This window comes from Parasteatoda tepidariorum, chromosome 2, assembly GCF_043381705.1.
Source record: "Parasteatoda tepidariorum isolate YZ-2023 chromosome 2, CAS_Ptep_4.0, whole genome shotgun sequence".
Lineage (NCBI taxonomy): Eukaryota > Metazoa > Arthropoda > Arachnida > Araneae > Theridiidae > Parasteatoda > Parasteatoda tepidariorum.
Window position 1 is genome coordinate 58560580 of NC_092205.1, and position 26205 is coordinate 58586784.

The 26205-nt window shown below is 28.2% G+C and overlaps 1 protein-coding gene across 1 annotated transcript; it reads left to right on the top strand.

Annotated features, from left to right (window-relative positions):
• LOC107438549 (ras-related protein Rab-20) lies at positions 1-25910 on the top strand. The gene is made up of 6 exons (XM_016050861.3): positions 1-558; positions 16845-16938; positions 18706-18762; positions 20496-20608; positions 22880-22976; positions 25199-25910. The coding sequence occupies exons 1-6, from the start codon at positions 530-532 to the stop codon at positions 25448-25450; spliced, it is 642 nt and encodes a 213-aa protein (XP_015906347.1). The 5' UTR covers positions 1-529; the 3' UTR covers positions 25451-25910.
• The last annotated feature ends 295 nt before the right edge of the window (positions 25911-26205 follow it).

The following is a 26205-nucleotide window of genomic DNA, read 5'->3' on the forward strand; positions in this document are numbered from 1 at the left end:
TTTTGAATGAGGGTTGGCAACAACTAAGTTTCTACGTTTGGCGAATCAGCGAATCTTCCGTCAATTGTAAATATTGTGAATAATTTAATTTCTTCTTTTCTTTCTTTCAAAAGTGTTAAAGATTATGCAAAATTTTTTGTTCTATTAGGTTAGAAGGAATTTAATGTATTCCAGTTTAGTTTTATGAAATTGGACTGTATTTCATAACCTTTTATTTTGTAAATGATGGTTTGTACTTGGCGAAGTTTTGCGCCAAATTATCAGTAGCAAGCGCCAAAGCCAAAGTGAAAGTCTTCAGTTGTCTGTTAGCTTATCTAGTTATTTATTTGTGATTTGTGAGTGCATGTTTTTATTTATCGTTTGCTGCCGTTTATCGACTTTACTCATCGGCTTTTGCATGCTTGATTTTTTTTTTGTGCAGGAAAAAAATCATAGCTATATTTTAAAATTTTTATTGATAAACCGAATTAAGAGAAAAACTTTACTAAGCTGAATTTTCACACACTATTTGGAATTTTTACGAAAGAATATGTCAGAAATTCATTTGAAGAATAAGGCGTAAGTCAATTATAAATTTTCTTATACTGTTATCTTTATTATTAAATTTCTAAGTGAAATGTATAATTTTTATTTTAATGAAATACTGGATATATCTCTTATTATTTTGTTTATTTATTTGAAAACTTAATAATTTTGAGTTCAGAAAATAGAAGACAGGCTGTAGAACTCCGAACATTTAACCTCTTATGAGGTACTAATTAGTTAAGATATTACTACTCTGTGCATATATTCACTGGTTTGTTTACATGTCTATTAAATTCTTGAAAAGTTTATAAGATGAATCTAGAGAAGGGATTACATTGCAAAAATTTGTATTGTTAAAATTATTATGATATATGCTATTCTGAGACAAAAACACAAATGAAACTATTTTTTAGTGGTTTTTGGACCTATGGTCCATCTTTAATTTTTAGTACTGGACTTATTTTAAAGTTCTTTTGAGAAGGAAAAAAAACCCCACATTTTTATGTACTTTAAAACATGAATCAAAGCCTTGATTTTAAATTATATTAGTGATACATCAAGATGAAGTGAGCACCATTATATTTAATAATAGACAAATATTTAAAAAATTATTAATCTTTTTTTAAAGAAATTGCTACATTAGCTGGATATTTCCACCTAGATGAAAAATTGTTCAAATCAATGAATAATTTTAATGCATTTACAAACTTTTTAATAACTCTGATGTTGAGAGACTTTTAATGAATTCATTTCAAAAAACAGATTTTTTTTCATAGTGAGATTTTCCCTCAGTTATTGTAATCAGCATAGAGGTCATTATTTAAAAGTTGATAAATAGTTAGGATTAGTCATATATAATAAAACTTAAGTAATAATTAATATAAGCTCATTACAGTTATAAAAAAAATGTTTGTTAGAAAGTATTTTATCATATGATGTAAGAACTCCCACAGAATAGCTTAATTAAATTTCTGATACTGAACATACCATCTAATTTAATGCTAATTTTTAAAATATGACTCTATTTTATCTACTTGTGTGGACATTATCATTTGTAAGGCATAAGTTAAGTAGCATAAGGATATTGAATTGTTTTAAATATTTTAGACTAAGTACAGCAAATTATCTATGATATTTACAAAGTGTGCATGTAATATTGTAGGTTTTATTAATGGTATATTTTGTAAGTTTGAATAATAAATTTTTTATAGAAAATTAGGGTGGGGGCCACAATGACATTTCTAGGGCCACAGGTTGCTTATCCATATGTGGAAATCTAGTGATTGTCAGATGTTTGCAGTAAATAGCCAGTGGTCAGAAAAACTAATATTTTTTTGTAGTTTACTACAACTAATTAGTTAAAAATTTAGTCAACTGCAGCTGGTATTACTTTTTTTTTTTAAATGAAGTGACTGCAAACTACTTTGGAATTGTAGTAACTACTTCACTACTTTAAAGTGGTGAAGTAGTTACTACAATTCCAAAGTAGACCAACTTTGATCAACTTAAGACCAACTTAAGAGTAGACCAACTTTGCTGGAACTTAAGCTACACCTATGTTCAAAATGTTTTTTAATAAGAAATTGGCTTAGATTAAATATAAAGGAATAATTAGGAAATATTTATTCATGAGCCAGTTCCAAAACATTTTCTTGAATTTGTTCATTTAATCTTCAACTTTCGATGCCTTTTTTCGAAAGAGAATATTTAATTTAAGAAATGCAAAATTATCAAATTACTTGTAATTTTTAAATTGTTTAATGCTCTTTTATTTCCTCTAAGAAATTAAGTAGATCGAAAATATGTTCCATTTCGAAATAACATTAATGTTTCACAAATGTCCATTCACATGTGAAAGTGTAACCAAAATGATTAATTATCTATTTTTCATAATGGCTAGTTTAAATATTAGATATTCATGATTTTAAATACCAGATTTCTGTTAGCACTCAGCTGCAACCAGAGTGTCATTTGCATCTATTGACAGACGTGCGAAGATTTGTACCCATCAAATTCTAAAAATTAGTTAGAACAGTGTTTCTTTTCTAAACTAACGTTAAAAGTAGTTGTTTGGATTTGCTATGAATTAGATTTTTTTTTATAGCACGACTTTTATTAAAAAAGAATCACTCTACACTACAAAAAAAAAAAAAAAAAAAAAAAAAAAAAAAAAAAAAAANAAAAAAAAAAAAACAGCGACTACAGTAGTTTCACTACTTGTAGTGCACTATTTCTGACCACTGTAAGGGTAAATAGTCAGTCCATTGCTGTTTTAAACATATAATTTTCTATGTGCAACTAGGAACTTTTTTAAAAATCTATGTTAAGAACTTTCGGCTCTTTTCCATAATATTGAATAAAAATCTTTCTATATTTTTCTGGTGTCATTCAAATTCTTAATATAGTTATGTTAGTTTTGTAGTCAATACTTTTCTTATGTTAGTCCCAGAAATAAATACTTCATGGTTAGGTAAAAAAATGGAATCTGTAAATTGATTTAGTAATGATTCAACAGAGAATTGAAACAAATTTCTTCATCGATTGTCTTAACCTTCAAAAACAAGTGGTCTTTTTTCAAAAGATAATAAGAAATATAATATTCTTTTTGAAATGTATCTGTATATCTAAAAGGCAAAGCAGTAACTTATCACCAAGTCTCCCACTCAGTTAAAAATCTAAATTTTGGACTATGTGTTGTTTGTGAGATGAAACTTACTAGGGAAACTTCTGAATGCTTACACCACTCTCAGAAGTTGCAGTCCAAACGTCCAAATCGATTCTACCTTGCCGAAAACTCATAACTTCTCTAAGTATGGAAAAAAAAACACTATTCAGCACTCTGGGTTTAAGCTGGTGGAGGTGGAAAAAAAACTTGCTATAATTGTATGAGATAAATAATTAATAAATAAAACCAGACTAGGATAAAATGAAAAATTTTCTGCGAACACAAAATCTCAGTAAATCCAGCAATTGATTGATTATTAGCAATTGGTTGATTATGGTAACTTGTTTCAACCCTTTCATCTCCACCATGTTTTGGCAAAATTTGTTTGTTAATCAGATTCTTTTTAATTTTTATATAACTTTTTATTAATTCATAATGCATGGATACGTTTGGCAAAAAATCAAAAGAGCTGAAAATAGAAATCCAAAAATTCTATTTTCAAAAACGTTTTTTAAATAATTGAAATTCGAGCAAGAAAAAAGTGTGAGCAGGAGGCATTTATCCACAGAATCTTATCAATGTTTTAATAAAAATACTGATGCGAGATTTTATTTATATTAATTGTGTGAGCATGAATCTCAATGTGTGATTTTTAAATCACGCGAATACGAATCCCGACATTTAATTTTAAAATTACGAATCTCTATGTTTGATTCTAAAATTACGTTGCGAATCTTAATGTTTGATTTTAAAATAGCGTGAATACGAATCTCGATAGTTCATTTTCAAATCGCTTGAGTACGAATTATACGATGTATAATTTTTGAGTTAAATTTCGATATTTAATTTAACACTTGAGCACGAATCCTAATAGTGGCTTTTAAATCGCGTGAATACGAAACGCGGTATTTGATATAAAATCTAGTAAATACGAAACACAATGCGCGATCTTAAATAGCGTAAATAGGAATGGCGATGAGTGATTTTTAGATCATGAATGTAATTTTAAATCGCGTTTGCGTTGGTAAGAAAAAGAGTAAAAATGATTTTTTTTCCTTCCACTCCGGAATTTGTAAAAGACTAGGGGATTTGTAAAGGCAGATTTTTTTTCTTTTTTGGTAACAGTTGAAAGTTTTCAGCAATGGTGACAAAATTTCCGCGTTTTAAAACAGCGCCGTTTTATGAATCTTCATTTCAACATTGTAAGATACAATTTCATACCGAATATCGAGAAATTTATGAAGTTGTACTAAAGTAGATCCCATTGCACGTAAATTATGTTTCTTCTCATCGAATAATCATAAATTAAACCCCGATAGTTAAAACATTTTTCATTTAGTGTTTAGTTCTTTGTTAAAATATTTTTAATAAAGCTATTAAAAATATTTTAACCAATACTATCAAAAACTTAAGTTAATCAAATGAAAATTTAATTATTAAATCCACTATTTATCTACTACACTTCATAGTAAAGCTTTACATTAATTATTCTATATTCAAACATTCATCACAAATTTCTTACATAAAATTTATTTTATATTAAATTAACAAAAAGCTAAAAATAAAAATATTTTTAATTATGTAAACGAAACTATATCTTGTAAAATATTTGTTCGACAGAAAAATTATAATATTTTTATTATATTTTGCATAAATATTATAACGCTGTCTTGTTTGACAATTTCTTAAATAAAAAATGAAAACTTGATTCAATTTTTTTAATTTTATTTATTTATATATGTTACCGGCAAAGTATGAAATCCGGCATTATATAGAATGCCTAAAATTAGCCGGCAAAGTATGAAATGCATCTCCGATTCGTCAAAATGTCATTCAAAACATCATCCGATTTGATATTAATTTATTCATGGGTATAATTACATTTATTCGATATTTTAATACTTACTGATTACATTTATTCGATACTTTAATATTTACTGACGACAGATTAGAAGAAACAGCAGTGTTTAGAGTATCGGGCAAATGTATACCGGGCAATGGCACTTAACTAGACCTAGTATGACTAGACCTTTGGTAAATGTCTGAAATATATACTAGCTCTAGTGCCACTGTCCGGTATACATTTGCCCGATACTCCAAACACTGATGTGTCTTCAAATCTATCGTCAGTAAGAATTAAAATATCGAATAAATGTAATTATATCCACGAATAAATTAATATCAAATGGGATGTAATAAATATTTCGGACATTCACCAAAGCGACTATGTGATTGTCAACATTCACCGGTGAAAGTCAACAACCACCGATTTCGGTCATTCACAGTAACATGCACATCATAATAACCTCATCAGGACGTTTATTTCATACTTTGCTAAATAGCATTTGGCATGCTATAGAATGCCTAAGCATTCTATACAATGGCTAGGGAAAGTATGTAATACTTCTCACATTTCATACTTTGCCTAAAAACATCCGGCATTCTATACAATGCCGTCGTTTCATACTTTGCCGGTAACATATATATTCTTTTTAGTTAGAGTAAAAAATTTTAAAATAAATAAAAGCTTGCTTTATAATTACGACCAACAACAACGAAGATAAAATTCATCAGAAAAGCGAAAAAGTCGTTAATCCAAATTTTTGTCCGTCAAGCCAAATTTTGCCGGGAATCAGCAGGATAACAAATAAAGAACCGACTGGGTAACAATTTCAATTTTTACAGAGTATGCGGAGACGGACCCGGTAAAATTTTAGGATAAGCGTATATTAATCTCTAATATATACGTTTAAAAATTGAAATCGCTAATGTACAAATTGAGAAACAATTTCTTGCAAATGTATGAAAACATCAGCAAAGCCGAAAAGAGGAAAGAGTTTCACACTCACACGGCACTTAGATGATATATTAAAATAAAATAAAAAGTAGAAAATTTTTATATTTCTAAAACTAATTCGAAATTTTAAGATGTCAGAAAATTCACCTTTAATTTTGAGTACGCAATTACAGAAAATTATAATTCTACTGTGGTTAGTATTTCCTTATGAAAATCGCTTTCGAAGTAATAAATAGGTCATAGTTTGCAAAAATGAAGTAGAATGAATAGAAACATTAGCTTAATAAGAACAGACTTGATATAAACAAAGAAAACTGCAATTTTATTGTAATTTAATTTTTTTTGCTCTATAGGAATAAAATTTGCAAACGATATCTGTATAGATCTTCAGTGATAAAATTTTATTTTTAATTATGCCGAGAGTACTCAAACTTCGTTTGCAGATGATTGATGATGAGCTTTCTGTAAAATATAATTAATATTGTGCAAAGGGCGAAAATGATTAAGATGTCTTAATAAATTGTTCGAAGATGCATAATTTACAATTGTCTACATAGTTACCGAATTTCCGCAATTTTTTTTATTTTTTTGGCAAAATGGCTTCATTACCGTGTATTCAAAAATGTTCTAGGAAAAAGTGATCTGTCTTATCTATAAAACTCGAGTATGGGAATATAAGACGTGTGTTAAAGAATGTTCGAATCTCTACCTTATCAGATTCTGGAATTTAGAGGTAGTCATAGAGATTTAAAAATTTACCAAAAAAAGTTAGGCGTGTGTTCTTTATCGTTGCTTTAATTCAGTAGTTGCGAAAGTGTTCCTGTTGCGATCTGCTGCCGATTTTCATGCGCAAGCGATCGTGTTATGGGTTTGGAGAACTGGAGCAAACACACATGCCCATAAAAAATATTTCATTCAAGTGGGTTAAATTTGATTGACGAAAAAAATGAATTATTGTGATCTATAGAGATATCTGTGAGGGTCTTTAAAGGGCAACCTCGCAGAAACTAATGTCGTGACATGTAATCTCGAGTTATGACTTAACAATACCTTAAAATATCCCTCTAAGAAAAAAATATTTCCCCTTCAAAAAATGCAATTAGAAAAAGAAAATTAAGGATTAAAAAGTTTAGAGTGTCAAGTGTTCCCAGATTAAATTATAAATTCACCATTCTCCATAAAATCATTAAAAGATGTCAGGGGTTCTCCGAACGGGTGTGGAACGGGCCTTTGCTGTTGCAACTACATTTTGCATTGTTTTTTTTTAAATATTTTTTTTACATTTTTGTCACAAAATTATTTCTAAAATTGAGGAAATTCTTTTTTCTCTGAAAAAATTGCTTACAGGTGTTATTGCACTCGGCACAAATACTCGTTACACATTTTCACTTTACTTATTACTATTCTGAGAACGGTTGCAACCGCAAAGAGATAAACAGTGACAGAATATTCAGTAACATGAGTTCTTTTCTTCTGATTCGAACAATGCTTGAATCGGACAAATTATTCCTTTCCCCACTCAAATAGCTTGTTCCCAGAAGCATCAAGATAATTTTTTCCGATATCATATTTTGAAACTGTTCTTCATTTTACATTTTATCTACTGATTGTATTTAATATCAAATATTTCTCTGTATACCTTAAATAGATAATGGGATATATGCAAGTGGCGAAGTGTGGGTATATCTCGATCCTTATTGGTTGTTGAAACGTGTCATTTGTTTACGTTATCAACTGTTCTTTCCTTTCTATTTCGAGTAAGCCAAGCCCGCAAGTATCAGTTCTCTTAAGTGACGCACTCTAAAATTCTTTTACAAAGATTCTTTCTATAATATTTATATAGAGACTTAACAAAGACAGGCGCGAAGCCCTGTGGAACATGAACTACTAGTAATTATGCATCGAAGTTACCAGGTACACAAAACAAAAAAATATATATAACGCTTACAATAAAATACATAGACAAATAATAAAACTATGTTAAGTAAAAGAAGAAGATGAGAAAGAAACTTAGCTCAACTTTAATTCGCTATTTTGCTGATAAAGATTAGCAGGCGCTAATCTTTATCAGCAAAATGTGTGGTATGTGTTCACATGTGTGGGTATGAGAGGTCTTCTTCTTGGAGTGCAAGTACCCAATTGTTGTAAAATTGATAAAAGACAGAATGGCATTTATATGTAAATTTTTGTTTGTCCTTTTTATTAATCAGTTTTATGAAATTGATAAAAGTTAGAACGGTATTCATTACCTGTAAATTTTTATTTATCATTAATTTAACAGTGTTTAGCTGTGGTATCTATTTATCACCCTTTCTCCATATTATACTCAATATATACTCCATTATATTATACTCCAATATTATATATTAATATTATAATCTATTAAGATTTTTGTTTTGATCATTATTCGGGATTTAAGGCCTGAAACTTAAAGTGATTTTTTCTTTATTGCATTATAAAGTGACACAAGATATTTCCTAATTCTGAAACATTTTATGATAATGATATTTAGCTACAGTTTTACAATAATTAAATGGCAAATTAGCTTATTAATAAGGTACATTTGCTTTTATTATAAATTTCCCGTAAGACAGTGATCAATGTACACTTGAAATAAAGAATACTAAAATAGTTATTTAAAATATTAATGCATTATTTAGAAATAACTTTACTATCACTAAATAATTTATTTCTTTGGTGAAAAAAAATTTGAGTTTTTATTGCAACTGAAAAAGGAAATCGAAATTTAAAACTGTCAAAATTTCGATGAAAATTGACGAAGTCATGTTGCACAGAATAGTAATATTTATGACAGTGTCTCGGAAATATGATAAAATTTTCTCAGTTTCTACACATCTGATTCATTGATTTTTTGTTTCATTTTTGTGTTTAATAATATTTTCGTTAGAACTTAATCTTACATTTTTTTTTTGTTGTTTCCTTTTAAAATTCGATTTTTCAAAGCCGACCAAACTAACTTTTAATGTGAAAACTTGATACATTAAGTCTAAAGTTCGCCATTTTTACTTTCAATGCAATCCACTAGGAATAATTGTTCTTTTTTTTAAATAATTTTTCTGTCTTCAAGACATAAACTTTGCAAATTTTACAAAATTTATGCAAATCGTAGTTTAAAATCACCTTCGACAACGACTTTTAATTAAAAATTTGTGCATCGTTTGAGCCCTATTATATTAAAATGCACGAAACGATTTTGAAATTTTTATTTTTTTGATGTAAAAATAAGTTTTGGAATTTCGTTTATTTATTATTTTTTACTTAGTATGTAGATGTTTTCCCTTTAATCATTTTTGTCGAAGTGTTTAGAAATTTTTTATTCTTCTGCTTTTGCAATTTGTCGAATTAATAATTAATTGATAAACAATTAAGAACTTCTAATTTTACATGTCTGATATAGAATGCAGATTTATTATATTTCCGGTTACTCATCTTTATGACCTCTCTCTCTTCTTTATAGATTTCATATCCAGTCTTCGTCCATAAAAATATCAGTTGCTCCTTTTTTTACTTCATTCTAAAGTTTTGAAAACAGGGTGCGTAACGTGCTTATTTTCGATTTTCGTTTTTTAAAATCCCTTAAAGGTTAAAGTGACCACACGTCCCGATTTTGGCGGGACAGTCCCGCTTTTTGGTGGACTGTCCCGCGTCCCGCCGATTTTTAAAAATGTCCCGCTTTTTAGAAAATATCTGCATTTTTTATTTTAAATGTACTGTAAAAATATATTCCTATTATTTATTAAGTATTATGGTGAATATAAAGAAATAAAAAATACATAAAAAACACATAAAATGCGTGCAGAGTAAACTAAATTAGGCAATGTACCAAGTTAGATTTACTCGGTGGTGTGCGATCATTGTCTTTACGTCTCGGCTTAATTCAGATAAGTGCGGACTGCCGTTAGACAGTGCGGTTTGTTGTTTTCAATTTGACGTTCGGTTTGACTCATTATTTGATTGACAAAGGTTGAGCAATAGTCGCCACAAAGTAACGGTCAATAAGGTAAAATTTAATACTCTTTTTTAGCCTTTGTAATAATTTTTTTATTTATTTCTAGTATTTACCCACAAAATAAAAGATGAGTAAAAAAAGAGGATGCAAATTTAATGAAGAGCTAAGCAGAGAATTTCCATTTATTAAAAGTACCAAAATAGACTATATGGTACTGTGTGATAAACGCAATGCTGAATTTTCGGTCTCACATGGTGGAAAAAACGATATTACTAAACATCTAGCGACAAAGAGGCACAAAAGATTTTTTAATAATGCCGCTTCCTCATCTAAAATGGAACAGTTTTTTCGCAGTGCTAGCTTTAGCAACACGGAAAAACAGCTAGCATTAGCGGAAGGGCTATTTGCTTTCCGCACCATAAACCACAATCAAAGTTTCAGATCAATGGATTGTACGTCGCAAGTGATCAAAACATTATACGACAAAAAATATGCATGTGCAAGGACAAAAACCGAAGCAATTATTTGTAATGTTTTTTCACCATATTCGTTTTCACAATTGCAGAAAGAATTAGAAAAATGCGCATTTATATCCATATATTCTGATGCTTCCAACCACAAAGATTTAAAATTATTTCCCACAGGTGTTAGATTTTTTGATCCAGAAACAGGAATTAAAATTAGAATATTAGATTTTGTTTCATTGCCTGATGAAACTTCACAAATAATTTTTGATTTAATAAGTACTATTTTAAAAAAGAATAATTTAAACAATAAAATTATTGCCCATTGTGCTGATAACACTAACGTAAATTTTGGTGGAAAAGCTAGAAGAGGCATCAATAACGTTTTTACGAAACTTAACGAACATTTGAAGCAAAAAAATATTGGAGTATGTTGTGCAACGCACATTCTATACCTATACTATTTAAACAGCATCCGACTTACTTTCAGTTGATGTTGAAAATATTTTTGCAAACATTTATTCGTATTTTTATATATATATTGTGCTGTGTTGAAAGTTTGACTAAATTGTAATTCTCATTTCATCCCATTTGTCCCGCTTTGTCTCAATAAAAATGTGGTCACTTTATTAAAGGTGCTTTTTTTCATTAGGTGTTTTTAAAAAGTGCTCAATTTTCCCTTTTTCAAAATGAGATTTTTCCTTTACTATTTGATTTTCGCTTCGAATTATGAAAAAAGACACAGTTCTCATTGTTCTATTCAAAATTTTCACAATTAATTTAACCCCAATCTATTTCGGTGTATTGTCAATCCGTTGCTTATGAAAACGCCTTTCGTTTTACATGATTCAAAATTTCATGATTTTTGACAATAGTCAGAGGTCTGTTTAGAAGAAATTTGGGTCCGTTAACGGACCCTTCACAAAATATCTTTTCATAAAAACGGACCATTCACAAAATGATTTTTCTTTTAATTGGACCCTTCACAAAATGATTTTTCTTTTAATTGGACCCTTCACAAATTTGTTTATCTTCATTATTGTTTTGTTAATTGAATAAACCCTTCCCAGAGCAGAAAACAAAAAAAGATGAATGTAAACGAATTAAGTTTTGTTTTCGGCAGACGATTCTTCCATTATTAGACGATTCTTCCATATTCTGCGTTCAGCAGTATAGGCTAAATACCAAATATTTGTATGTTGCATCTCTAATTTAGAAGCAGCAATTGCTGTTTATTTTTGAAAATTTAGTTTTTTTTTTATTATAATTTTACAGTGCTGAGCATAATCTTGTATCTATTTACAATTTAAAACCTCCTTGAAAAAGTTTTTTGCAATAACCGGACTCTATTTGTACAAATTCATAAAAGCAGGACCCTGGTTGAAAGAATGTGAATAATATTTTCACAACTTCACGAAAATCGGACTTTTCACAGAATGTCTGGACGGATCCCTGATGTAGTAAAAAACAATACCAAAAAGTTTTTTTTTTTTTTTTTTGACATGACGGTTAAAACAAGATAAAACCGTCAATTGTCAAAAACTTTCCAAAGTGGTTAAAAATATTTTTTGAGTGCTGGAAAAGTGGTTAAAATGTGCTTATTTTTTGTTGAATAATTTAGCTACGCACCCTGGGTAAACCTTTCAAAATTTACTTTAAATGACACACAAACAGGATACCATTCACTGCCTGGTATTCCCAATGTCATTAAACTTGACTCACAGTTTTACACAGGCAAATCCTTATTGACGTGCATATAAATCAAGCTCTTTGTTGACAAAACAAATTTTCACAAACGTCACTCACTCTGCTTTGACGTCATTATACAAGACCTTCAGAGTTCTAGAAAAGATAATACCCGAATTAAATGTATTTCGGAAGCTGTTATCTCCTACTAGATTAATCGTAATCTAACACTGTATTAACCATTAGAAGTTTTAATGATAAATAGACTTCTAAGAATGCTTCTGATAATTAAAATTGATGTAGCAGGAAAGTTTAGAGATTAAATTTTAAATATATAATTTTTTAAAATAAATTTTAAATGAGAGTTCTGTAAGCATGATAAATGCTAAATAAAATTAAAGATATGTACAAAGTTGTTTAATGTGTAAACACCTGGTTAAAGTTTTGTTTGCCTTTGTACCTCATGGAATGGGACAAGGGTTTAACCCTTTTTTAGCTGAATAATTTCTAGAGTAGATTTTTTTTTGTTGTGCTTTTTGATTTTGCTGGCGCAAGTAAATACAGCTATTTTATTTACTTATTTAAGAAGGTAACTCAAAAAAAAAGAAGAGAAAGAAAAAAAAAAGTTTAATTTACTTGCACCTGCTAACATTGCATTGGCAACTCTACCACTTGTGCCGACGAAATGGAAAAGAACCTTTTTTAAAAATTTCTTTTTTCATTATTTTTCCATTTAATTTTTTTTAAAAAATAAACTAATTTAGTTTACTGTTAAAACAATTTTCCCATTTTCTTTATTGACCAGGTCAATATAATAATTACAAAAGGGGAGGGGGAAGCACTATTTAAAGGTTTATATAGGTAAATAAGTTTGTAAACCACAATAAAACTCTTTAGCGGGAATGTTGTGGATGGGTACCTGGGGGTATCACTGTACTCGTAATGATTTTTCAATAAAATCCGGTTTTTTTTATGAATTTGTATTATCTTTTATTTATTTATTTTTTTGTAAAAATTTGAAGTTCTTGAATTTTTATGAATGTATATTTAAATTTTAAATAGAATAAAAATGAATACATATGTTGCTTAGTGTTTGTATTTTGTAATTAGCTTTTTAATTTTATGTTTGTTTAGCATGGAATTATGTTATGAATTTAAGTTTACTTTAAAGTCTTCATAGTTAAAAGAATTTCACACCAAATGCAGTTTGATGGAAAGTTTGAAAAAAATGTGCATAAAATTTTTGATTTTTTAGCATTTCCTCACTGATACCTTTGCCACTATAAGACAGCTCTTCAAACTAAAACCCCCATATCAATTAAAAATAGATCGAAAATCCTCAAACCCCGGACATAAAAAAAAGTTCTTCTCAACAGAAAACTATACAACTCTTTAGTAAGTGATTAAATGTTGCAGGATCTAGCCTGTCATTTTTATAGCGAGAGGGGAAGAGGGAGGCATAAATTTTGCTACTTAGACAAATGAGGCATTGTTTCGGATGTATTTTTTGATGCTGAATCCAATATCGGATCATATAACTCATATGAGACAAAATTCGTGATGATAGGACTAATGAAAATTGCGTACAAAATCTACAATCCTCGACTTGTACATATTTATGACTCTGTGGTTGCTGTCTAGACAAGTAAAAGTATTGCTTCTTATGTAATTTACTAGCAGTTGATTAGAATGAGACTAAACTCAATAATTGAAAAAGTAAATACAGTACACTCTCGATTATCCGTGCGCGGATTATCCGGTTTGCAGATTATCCGTGCTCATTCCGGAGTCACACAAAAAATAAAAAGAGAAACATTTTCAAGATTAAAAAAATTTGATTCATGAAGTTATAACACTACCAAGTTTTTGGAAGCAATATTCGTTATTGGATTGCAGTATATGGACCATCAGCAGAATGGTCAAAGGTAAAATCGTCTACGTTATCACGATCTTGGAGAAAGATCATACCGCTTGATGAACAATCTTCTTCAGATGTTCAAGAAAAATATGATAACAGTATTCTCGAACAAGCTAAGGTTTCGAAATTCTTGATGAAGAAAATTTAGAAGATTGGTTTCAAAGTGATGCATGTGAGCCTGGCTTCCAGTATTTGACTGATGAAGACATCGTTATGTTGTTAAATCAAATAGTGATGATAGTAACTGATGCAGAAGATGTAGTAAATGAATAAAATACAATTTCTCATTCTGCTGCTCTGTGGAAACTTTATTAGAATATATGGGAGGATTTGATTACGGTGACATTACTGCGGTTCGTAAAATATGTGTATCGATATATGGCGAAGACGCATTACACATTTTTTAATAAGGAAAATTCCTAGTTTGATGTTATGCATGCAAATGTCAGTAATTTTGATATCTTATGTACTGATATTGAATTTTTCTTTAATAAAAGGAGTTTTCGGATTATCCGTGTTTTTCGATTGTCCGTGTGACCTATTCCGGTGATTAACCCGGATAATCGGGAGTGCACTATGTTAAAAAATATTTCTAGTAGGTAAGAGAGTGCAAGATTTTTATGCGTAAAAAGTACAATTTTTTGTCTTTCGGATGCACAAGAGGCTTGTGTAATTTTTTGTTTCCTATTTTTTACTACGAATAATTGAATGAACAGATCGCTAGGATGAATAATGTAGAAGTTATAAGAGTTTTAATGAATTAAAATGTACAATTTTTTATTTATTCACCTTACGGTAACGATATATGGTAAAGAAGTTTCAGCCCTAACTTCCATATCCAAACATTAAAATTCTACCTTGCTGAAGACTGTTAAACTTCTCTTAATAAGGAATAAATGCACTACCTCGCTCACTGAGCTTAAGCGGTTCTTAATGAAAAAATAATCTCTCTTTAATTCGATAAGATAAATATAGACATAAATGTTTGATGAATGAAACTCTAATGATTTCTAAACTACTTGTCCTGTAGACTCGAGTTTTGTGTCATTCTATTCATCATAAAAAATGTACACAATACTTAAGTTGTCTAGATATTGTTAAAAGTCTAAATAAATCCTAGTCAAAAATAGAACTTTTTTACATAATTTTTTTTTAGAACTTCTGAACTGTTAGTCCTTTCGACATGTGTTAGGTTTCATTCCATAAAATAAACGAAACAATATTTCATTTGTCTAGGTAACAATATTTAATGTTCTCCCTTATAATCCTCTCAGGGGGGACCCCACCCTGAGATGGTAAAATATTAACGTTTTTCTTGAATTTTTTTTAAGTAATAGAGTCAATGCAGAGACTTCTTGTTTTTCTTTTTAATGTTATTTAGCTACAATTTAAGTCTATTTTAAAAAATTTTCTTTCACAAAATAATAAAAAATAAGTTGGTAGCAGCTCCGTGTGTGGCTGGTCATCAAAAAGTAGCACCTCACTGGCCTCATGGATTTAGAAGTCCTGAAACATAGAAAAACGATTTTGTTTAGATTTTCTGAAACATAAAGACATTATCTAAAAAGTAGCATAGCGGTTTTTTGATATTCACAAAATTACCAAAATGGTGGCAACTTAAAAAAAAAAAGTTAAGTTTTTCATTAAAAAAATATTCATTAAAATACTAATTTAAAATCGAAATATAAAAATATCACAAAAATCCTTTGCTACTTTCTAAAGAACATATTTTTACGTAATTTAAAATAAAGAACAGCTTATTTCGTTGTATAGATCATGAGAAAAACGTTAGGCCAGGCCGCGTTTAAAGTTTTGACTTATGGTAGGGGAAAACGTTTAATTTCATAAATATAATGGTCGATAAATGAAATACCTACAATAAGTTTCTATTTGCAGTCAACAGAATGGATGAGACAAAAAGAATGTCGTCCCTCCTAATCCGGCCGAACGGGCCTTTCTACCTGCTTAGCGACGACTCTCTATTTTCCGGTATAACTTCCAAACGAAGTTGGGTACTGAGAAATCGTTTTAGACAGACATTAGGAAGAGTACAAAGATTCGAAAAACGAAATGAAATTTTTTTCGAATTTTTGAAATATTCAGGTTAGGGTCCCCCCCTTAAGTAGATTTTTTTCTTCTCGATGCCAAGGTTGAACCCTATGTTTACAATGCATTCAAGTTGTGTTTCTGACTAGCAACTCTAGATTTAATAAAGTAAATTGCTGGCTTACAAATGAGTCAAGTGTGTTATATGAAATACATTAAAAAATGGAATTGTTTATTGCAAATAGAATGTGGGCTTTTAGTTGAAATGTGATTTTTTTAAAAATAGTTTAAAAATGCGAAAAGGCAGTGTTTGCATTAATAATTTTTCAAAACACTATTTTTTTTAAAATACTAATACATCTTTTTTCTTGATAATCGAGAATTTTTTTTTTTTTTTGCNAATCGAGAATTTTTTTTTTTTTGCATGGTAAATGGATGTTGAATAACATAGCTAAAAATTGATTCTCAGTTCAGAATCATTTCTCATCACGAATTTTTAAAACTAATATTGAATGCTCAGTTTAGAAATTTTTTTTTTTCTGCTTTAGATATTGATTTTAGTAGACCCTCAATGTGCCTGGTTTTTTTACTTAATTTTTTCACTAGGGTTTTACAAAGAATTCTCAAGGGCAGTCAAGATGGTATGTGCAAATTATAAACATTAAAATGGCTCAGATTTTATGATCATGACTCTAATTATATTGAAATAAAGCAGCTTTGATAGACAGTTTAAAAGTCTTTGAATAGAAACTGAAAAATGTTTTTCTTTTTAGGGATTTAAAAGTTGTGATGGTTGGTGATGCATCTGTTGGAAAGACTTGCTTAGTTCTTAGATATATTGACAGACAGTTTCAAGAGTCAGTTAGTGTAAGATTTTATTATTTTATTTTACTTATTGGTGTCATTGTGCCTCACCTTTTAGACTGCATATTATTTGCTATGAAAGAAGTGTTATTGCTAGCTGAGTAAAAAAGTTTGAAGAATTTATCGGCTGCAAAGATGCTCTGCTCTAGTAAGCTCTAATCATATTGCAATCATAGTAAATAAATAAACGTAGTATTAAAGAGAACGATTTAAAATTACATTTCTACTCGAAATTAGAATTTCTAAGCTTTTTTACAATTCGGTGTAAATCAGCTTTATGTAATCAACAAATGCGTTTAAAATTTAATTCTATATATATTACCTTTTCTTTTAAACAATATAATTGCTAATTTATTTATTTCTAATTATTAAAAACAATTTTTGTTTCATTTGATAGATTTTTCAGAGAGTTCACATTTTGAGATATAATTTACATATTAAGTTCATTGCTAAGCACTATTCAAGATGAAATGAAAGAAAAAACATGTGTATAATATTTTTTTACATATAATTGAGAAATACTGTTATTTACATTTTGTTATTATTTGTCTAATAGGAAGTTGATTTTTTTATAAATACCGTCAAAATATCCTTATCATTTGTTACTTATCGAGAATACTATTTCACATTAAAAACCTAAGTATAACATAAATGTTAATTAGAAGTTGCTTAAATTGTTTTGCTCGTTTTGAATATTTTGCTCACAGATATTTGTTAAACTTCATTTCCTTAAATGTTATAATAAAATGTAGTTTTAAATAAAATAGTGCATTAAATTTCAATATAAGACAAAATGTAAGACAAAAAGTTGAAATATAAAACAAAACATAAGAGCAAAATATAAGACAAAAAGTTGAAATTGTCTTTTGAACTGTGAAATTAGAATATAATTGAATGTAAAGATATTACTTTCGCAGAATCCAGTGCAAATATTTATGCATTATACGAAATTTTCTTCCGTGCTGAACATTTTAAATCTCCATATCTCTGGTTTTAAATATGAAAATTGTTCTGTTTTTCTTTTATTGACTTAACAAAGCTCTTTATAGATTAAGCAACCCATTAAATAGTTATATAGAATTTACAAAAATAGAGCTGATGCAGAACAGTTTTCTTATTTGAAACCAAACCAATGCATCAAATATTGAGAAAATTTATTTAAATATTTTTACTTCTATACTTTTGGTTTTAAATATGAAAACTATTCTTCTGTCTTTATGTTGAATCTTCAAAAATACAGCTGATGCAGAGCAGTTTTTCTATTTGAAACCAAACCAGCACATCAAATATTATGAAAATATATTTAAACATTTCAGACAATAAACATATTTTTTTTCCTTCTAAATTTGTAAATATATAATTGGATGTTTGTTCTATATGAAATGAACTTTTTGGTATTTATATATTTATTCATTGCATCCTTCAAGGAAAGATCTTATCTTTTTCCCATCTGAAAGCTGAATTGATCTTTGAGATATTTTACCTTATTTATCATGATTTTCATTCTTCTTTCTTTTTTCCTTAATTTTGTAAAAAAATGTTTTTTTGTTCTTTCTTTTTGCTTTAAAACTAACGGGGTAAAGTGTTTTTTACAACTAGCATACAATACAAATGTTTTTTAATTCATTGCAAATGTCCTATAGGAAATAAAGTACTTTTTTTTGTTTTTGTTTGTATGGTTTGATTTTTATAATTTTCTTGTCTCTGTTATGTCATATGTGTTATATGTATTGGAAAATGTTACAAAATATCAATCAATGTCTATTTCAGACCATAGGAGCTGCCTTTGTTTTAAAATCATGGGGCTATTACAATATTGCCATATGGGTATGTAACAAAAATTCCAAAATATGTGTTACTCTTTACTTTATTTAAATTGTTAATGTTTACTGGTTTCTGTAGTTTTTTTCTTTCTTTTCTGTGCAGCATGTTCAACATAATCTAAATTTTGCTCAATACTGCTAGCAAAATTAATGTGTTATGGCGGCAGGTGCCTTAATTTATTTTTGTCTTGTGGATAAAAAATAGTAAATACAAATATCTAATTACGATTTCTGCAGATAAATCTTAGAATGTTTCTCATGTGTTGCAGATTCACCAGACAGTGTTGTAATGCATTGAGGTTTCTGTTGATGGGTGCTAAACTTGCATAAGACACACAAAATTTATTTTACATTTACGAAAATCAACATGAAGGAAGATATTAACCAGATAAAATGTTTTGGATTTTGAAGATTTTTTTATTAGGTTTTTTCAATGAACAAATTTTTGCATAATTTTATTGCTATTTTTGTGATATTTCTGTAAATTAAAGTAAAATCCTTTGTGATCAAGCTAAGACTCTTAAGAATTAAAGCTAAGAATTAAGAATTTTACTTTTTTCCCTTTTTAAACAAGTCTTTTTTTTTTTTTTTAGATTACTTTTTGAGATTTGGCAAAATAATTTAAAAACCTAATTTCTTTCGATTTTTGTTCCCAAAATATAAGAGAATAAAAAAGAACATATATAAACATGAAATTATAACATGAAATTTATAAACATGAAATTTCTGTACAAATGAAAATAGATATCTTTTTTTATTTAAAACTAGAACCTCTAATAATTTTTTTACACTATTTCTTGTATTTTTTTTAGTAATCATAGTAAAAAGTATGGTTTTAATTTCAAAAACAAGACATACTTATTTTCTCCTTTTGTTAGGTTATAGAAGGTAGTTTTTTCTCCATTTCTAGTCTTTTATTTTATGTTATTCTTTGTTTAGGGACCTCATAGAATAATTGAAACGCAATATACATTTTTGTAGACCCACAAAACACTTATAACGAGATAAATAACATATTTGTAAATTTTTTCCTTTCTGATTTCCACTTAATACACTGGAGAGTTGGAGCAATGTTGCCAAATGGAGCATGGGCCGACATGCAGGGTAATTAAGGAAAACGTTTATCCCAAGAAAAACACCGAATTTCGTGTACATAATAATTTAGACGGGGAAGTTTTATTTTTTTAAGCACATTCCAATAATACCTTTACTCACAGATGAATATTACGAAGAAGGAATTTATCTTCTTGAACATTTATTTATTTGATAATATAGATTGAGTTATTTTCTAGCAATGGGTATTTATTCTTTTTAGAAATATTTCTAACTCAGTAAAGTACTTTCAAAGGATTGAGAATCACATAGCAATCTATTACCAGAAATGATTTGTGCACCTTGAATTATTACATTTTATCTAAATTATTTTAATTTTATGCTAATTTTTTGTGTTTGGATAATTATTGTCAGTTATTGCTTTCAAATAAGCTCAAAAATATCTACGATTTAATGATTTGACGAGCAACATGGCGAGCTTTTCAAAAAGAAATGTAATTGTAGGGAAGCTGATTTAGTGGCATACGATGAAATTTTTGGCAATTCTCTATCCTTTGAAAGTGCCTTACCTCTATACCAGTTTCTTATACCCTTTTCTGTCAAATTACAAAGCTCTGCTAATTTCAAAAATTTTTTTTTTCTCTAACGTTTTTATTTTAACTTAAATTTTTTTCTGTTGCACAGGATACAGCAGGTGGAGAGAAATATGCTGGATTGAGCACATTTTACTATCGTAATGCTTCTGCTGCAGTCTTAGTTTTTGATATTTTTGATCGTAAAAGCTTTGAAACTCTGCTGTAAGTTTTTTTATCACAATTTTATTTTACTGATCCATAGTTTTTATTTTTGAAGGATGAATTGGTATTGTTGTATTAAATAAATATTCTTCTGAAAATTATGCATTTGTTTTTTATTATAGTGTAGACTATAAATTTTAGAGTCTTAGGATAGCCAGATAAAGTCAGTTTCTATTGCACTGGAAGTATGTTTTAAGAAATGCATCAGCACATGCAAATTAAGTCACATTAATATTATATATGTTTATGTCTTAAAATGCAAGAATTCTGTTTCTCTCCAAGAAAAATAAGTTATTTAATATGGTAAAATGCAAATTTTAGTGTGTGATGAGGCATTGTATGAATTATTGCAAAACTGCATCTTCAAATAAAAATACTGTACTCTGAATTATTTATTCAGTTACATGTTTATTGATTTAAATGCTAGTGCTTATAACAAACAAGCTTTTAAAATAAATGTCTGTTTAGTTTTGAGAATTTATTTTTTTTAAAAGAAAAAAATAAGCTTTGAGTTGTTTATGCTCTAAATTAAGATCCATATAATTTAAAAAATCTTCGTAACACATGATAGTGATGTGTAAAAAGTATCAGAAGTTATTTATGACTCAACATAAATTATTTAGTTCTATTTTTTCACAGAGTTGTTATAGAAAAGATAGAAGTTATAGAAAAAATACTAATTACAAATTATTATTATGTGAAACTATTTAACATTTTCTCAGTTAGAAATATTTATTATATAATAAATAATAGATTTATAATTTATTATGTAAGAAAAGTATGTTTTTGTAACTATTGTTTGTACTTATTACATGGTCTGCACTTAAATTATTAGTTCATTTAAATATTTTATTCTTTGTGCTATTGATTTGTGTTAGTAATTAAACTAAACTTAATTCATTATTTTTTAAAAATTTAAATATCGAGTTGTATCGAAAATTTCTCGTCACCACTAACATTTCACATTGACGTGTTTGCTCATATTTTGTCGGTCAATTTTTGGCATTTGCAAGAAAGAGACTTGCTTTAGAACACTGGATTGTGAAATCTGTAAAAATATTTCATTATAATTAAGTACAAGGTGTCTGAAATAGAACTATAATGCTACCAGATTCGAACCTTCATTTACTTCCCAGTTCTATTGCAAAAAATCAGCTACAGAATGTCACCGAATCATGTGTATAGTTTTAGGTACTACTGTTGTATCATATGACACTATGAAGTTTTGGTATCATAAGTTCAAAAATAAGAACTATGACATTCAATAAGCAGAGCCCTTTGACTGGCTTACTGATGTTGATGTGCTTTACCTGCAAATAATTGTGGAAGAAAATCAGTTTGCAATCACTTGAGAGCTATCTGAGGATTAAACGTTAGTGCCATGTCCATTAATCGCATTATGCCTGGTATAAAGTAGATGTACGAGTTTAATCACTGGGTGCCACAAGATCTGACTCAAACAGACAGATATGTTTAGGCTTGCACTAATCTGCTCGACTATAAATGCAGGGGCAACTCTCTGGTCCGTCGTCACTTGTGATGAAAAGTGGATTTGGGGTGGGTCTGTACTGAGGAGTTCATTGGTAGAATCGCAAAACACAATTTGATTAACGAAATGATCATGCATTGTATCTGGTGGAATTGTCATAGTATTATCCTCAAAGTGTCCGGGAAAAGGTAAAACAATTGATAATAAGGTGAACAGCTAGATGCTACTCTGCTATCAAAGCAAAATGTCAACCTGAGTTCTTCCACGGGAAGGTACTGTTCCTTCAAAGTAATGAAAGAACTCATGTATCTGCATTCATCAGCTGGTATCTGTACAGACTCGAATGGGGTCCTTTGTCCCACTGATCATATAGCCCTTGGCTCCTTCAAACTTCTACTTCTTTGCATCTGCAGCTACCATACAACTGGTGATATCTTCGATTCAGCACAGAGATCTGAAATGAGGTTGATCTGTTTTTGGATTTGCGAAGACTTTGAAAAACTATCCAAATGTTGGCAGAAAATCATAGATTTGGGTGTTTACCTGCACTAAAAGTACTGTTTTCATGTTTTTTCCTTAGCTTTATAACCAAATTGATGTTTGTTACTGCTTGTATATGAATCTTATAGAATTTTGTTATATTTACAGAATTGTTTAAATTACACTGTATTTGCTTAATATTATATATTTTTTTCATGAGAGATCCTAATCAGTTCTGTATAATTATTTTTAAATCTTAAATAATAAATTTTGATGTATGTAAGCATGTTTTTTTTTTTCAGTCAGCGTTACATTCCGATATTGAATAATGTGAGTTCTGCAAAATTAAAGGTGGTTGTTGGCACAAAAAGGGATCTATTGAAGAGTCGAGAGCGCAGAGTAAGTATATGTTTTTTAAAATTTTTTATGTGATAATTTTATAATTATTTTATCACAATAGTATTATTAAGTATCCCCATAGTAAACTAATTCACATTTTATTGCACTTTTAATTTGAGTCCTATTTAGGTTTTTTTTTCTCCACAATATTAACTCTTTTATTACTCAAAATTCTGATTAAGATTCTATAGTTTGTTACATTTTAAGTATATCATATTTTTACTTACTATATCTTTTCATGTTATGACATACTTTTCAATAAAAAATGTAATTTGTTAGCTTAATACCCTTCAAAAAGCTTGGAAGCAAAGGATTCATTTTATTCTATCCAGGAAATGTTATTATTTTTTCATTTTCTTTGATTGATAATTTAGTTCTGTACATATATTTTCTTTAAGATTGTTTTTTAAACTTTTATTTTTGTTTAAAATTGATGAATACCAATTTAGATAATGTGGAAAATATTATTATAAATTATGTCATAACAACAGTATTTGTGAAAAAATCCCAAAAAGACAAAGGTATAATACCAAATTACCTATTTTAAAGTTCTGGTTATTGAGTTGTATTATGAATCTGTTGAAATTCAAGTGTAATAGCCATGATACCTATCTTATTCTGATGGAGTTTAGTATTTTTATGTTGCATATTTTGAAATATAATGTTGAGTAGAGTTAATATCATAAATTTATTTGTGATAATTATATAAAATCAATTCTAAGCAAAATCAACTTATATGCTGCTATATATGTCCATAATCTGAGAGAATCAATAATTAGCATTATTAGGATCTGAGTTTCTAAAAACAAAGTAGTTGAACAGACATTCAATTTTGCTTTCATTAAAGTTTTGACATACATAAAACAAAGCAAAATTTCATCTTTAGGAAATAATCTTGTATTTGATCAATCATACAAGTTAAAATGTTGCATTCACAAAGGTGCAGTGAAGGACATAACTAGTAGTGCTTTTGAGGGCACTAAATCATGACAATTAAGCAGGAATGTTTTTTTTTAGTGTGAAATGCTATGTAACTATGAGATGAAGCAATACGTAAGCATAAGTTTTTGCTCCAAATCAAGTTTGGCAAAGATAATTTTTTTTTTAAAAAAAGAAGCAAAAAATCAAATTTATTAGAATTAAATCGGATTTATTTTTTGTATTTACCTGTCTAAATCATCTGATAAATTGTATAAACGGAACTTAATATTATTTAAAATCAATAGGATAGCTGAAACAGCTCATATTCTAACTAAACTGTTTTAAAAATTATTATTTAATTATTACAAATTAATCACTGAAAAAATATAATCATAGTTGTTTTTGTTCAAAATAACATACTAAAGACAGGGAGGCAATTTGTCAGATAGATATCCAATGAATCAATTTTGATCAGAATATATTAAAGAAAAGAAGTTATTTTAAGTTTCTCTTGGCAAAATAAGTCTTTTTCATTATTGATATGCGATATCTACATATTTAATAAGTTTTAATATCACTTGTATTGAACTGAATGCAACACTAAATGAGGGTAAATCAAATATGTTTTATTACCAGAACTGATGGGAAAATATAATTTAACAATTTTAACCCACTCTTATTCACTTTTAGTCTCAAATTTTAATATAATAATTACTATACATTGAAATATAATAATTATAATAATGAAATATAATAATTTCTATACATTTTCTTTTCATTATTTCTTTGGATGGAACCCTCATTATCAATAAAATCACATTTTAAAAAAAATTACACCCTAAATAATATATTCATAAATAATAAAATATAAAAATTTTTTTGAAAAAATCAATTGTCTTAAATCATTGATTTTTAAAAAAATACTTGATTCAATTAATTAGGATTAGGTGATTGAAATCGCGATTTTAATCATGCTGAATCAGACAAAATTGCTGCAGAAGCGCATAAAATGTTATTAAAACTGTACAGCATGGAAGCAAGGAGTAAAAATTTAGTTTTTCAATAATTTAAATGATTATGATATTGAAAGAAAGCTGATGATTTCCAGTCGTTGCTATTGAAATTGCATTCATAGTTACAGTTTTTCCTTCAAATGCAAGTAATGTTTTTTTGTTTGTATACCCTGTTTCTTTCATTTTAGGAGACAATTCACTTAACTTTTTGAAAACACCTTGTATTAATTAATTTAAAATTGAATTTTAGTTTTATTTTATGCACTAAATGCATTTTAATTTTTTCAGGTAACAGTAGAAGAAGGAATTAATCTTGCTAAGAGTAGCAATCCCCATTTAGACTTCACAAATATGAGAGTTCCTTACTTTGAAACTTCCAGCAAAACAGGAACAAGTGTGGATGATATGTTTGAATATGTATTTGAACATTTCTTCTCTGATAAGGGCTCGCACCCCAGGCCACAAAATACAAAAATTGACAGTATAGCTATAAGTGACAAAATTGAAAAAAGACAATCAACATTTGTTTGCTGTTCTTGATTTATATAGACTAAAGCTTTATTTGTGCCTCTGTTTAAGAGAAATTGCATTTGCGATTGAGAGCATGAGCCAAAACTTAAAACAATGTTTGGATTGAATTACACATTGTTTTTAAATTTTATAAATTCTGTTGAAATCAGTTAAATTGACGGAATGAAAACTTCTCAAATCATACTATAATTTTAGATAATGTATCCTCTAAGTAACAGTAAGTAATTTTTCTCTTTTACTTGCAAAACTTGTTTATAGTTTAAGCTACAAATTTTATCATGTTTGAAATTGTGTCTTTTAAAATATGCTCAATTGAAAAATTCTATATATTAATGTTTCCATATATATAGTTTGAAAGAGATTTGTTTCATTGCTGTGATATATTATACAAGACGTAAAATAGTGTATTTTTATAAATGTATGTTTGTAATGTTAAGAATATATTTATAAACTTATTATTTACACTGTTTTTGTTTTTCATTCTTTTCTTATGCTTTGTAAAAATAGCTGACTAGCTAATCATGCATCATACTTCTTTTAACTATCGGTTAGTATAGAATTTTTAATTTTGGTAAAATAATTATAAAATTCATATATTTAAATGTTAATTTTATTTAAATTATCATATAGCTTTTATTCTTTACAGTGTTATTAATAGCTATCATTGTTTTATACTTTTAAGATAAATAGCTTAATTTTACAAATGTGTTGATACTATTTGGAAGTTTTTATAAAGTTATTTTTAATATTTTACTTTTCATTCT

Excerpts from the sequence above, each read along its gene's own strand:
- LOC107438549 (XM_016050861.3), top strand. The coding sequence starts at position 530 with ATGTCAGAAATTCATTTGAAGAATAAGGC. Across the intron at positions 16,939-18,705 it reads AGTTTCAAGAGTCAGTTAGT|ACCATAGGAGCTGCCTTTGT; the intron begins GTAAGATTTTAT and ends TGTCTATTTCAG. Across the intron at positions 18,763-20,495 it reads ATTACAATATTGCCATATGG|GATACAGCAGGTGGAGAGAA; the intron begins GTATGTAACAAA and ends TCTGTTGCACAG.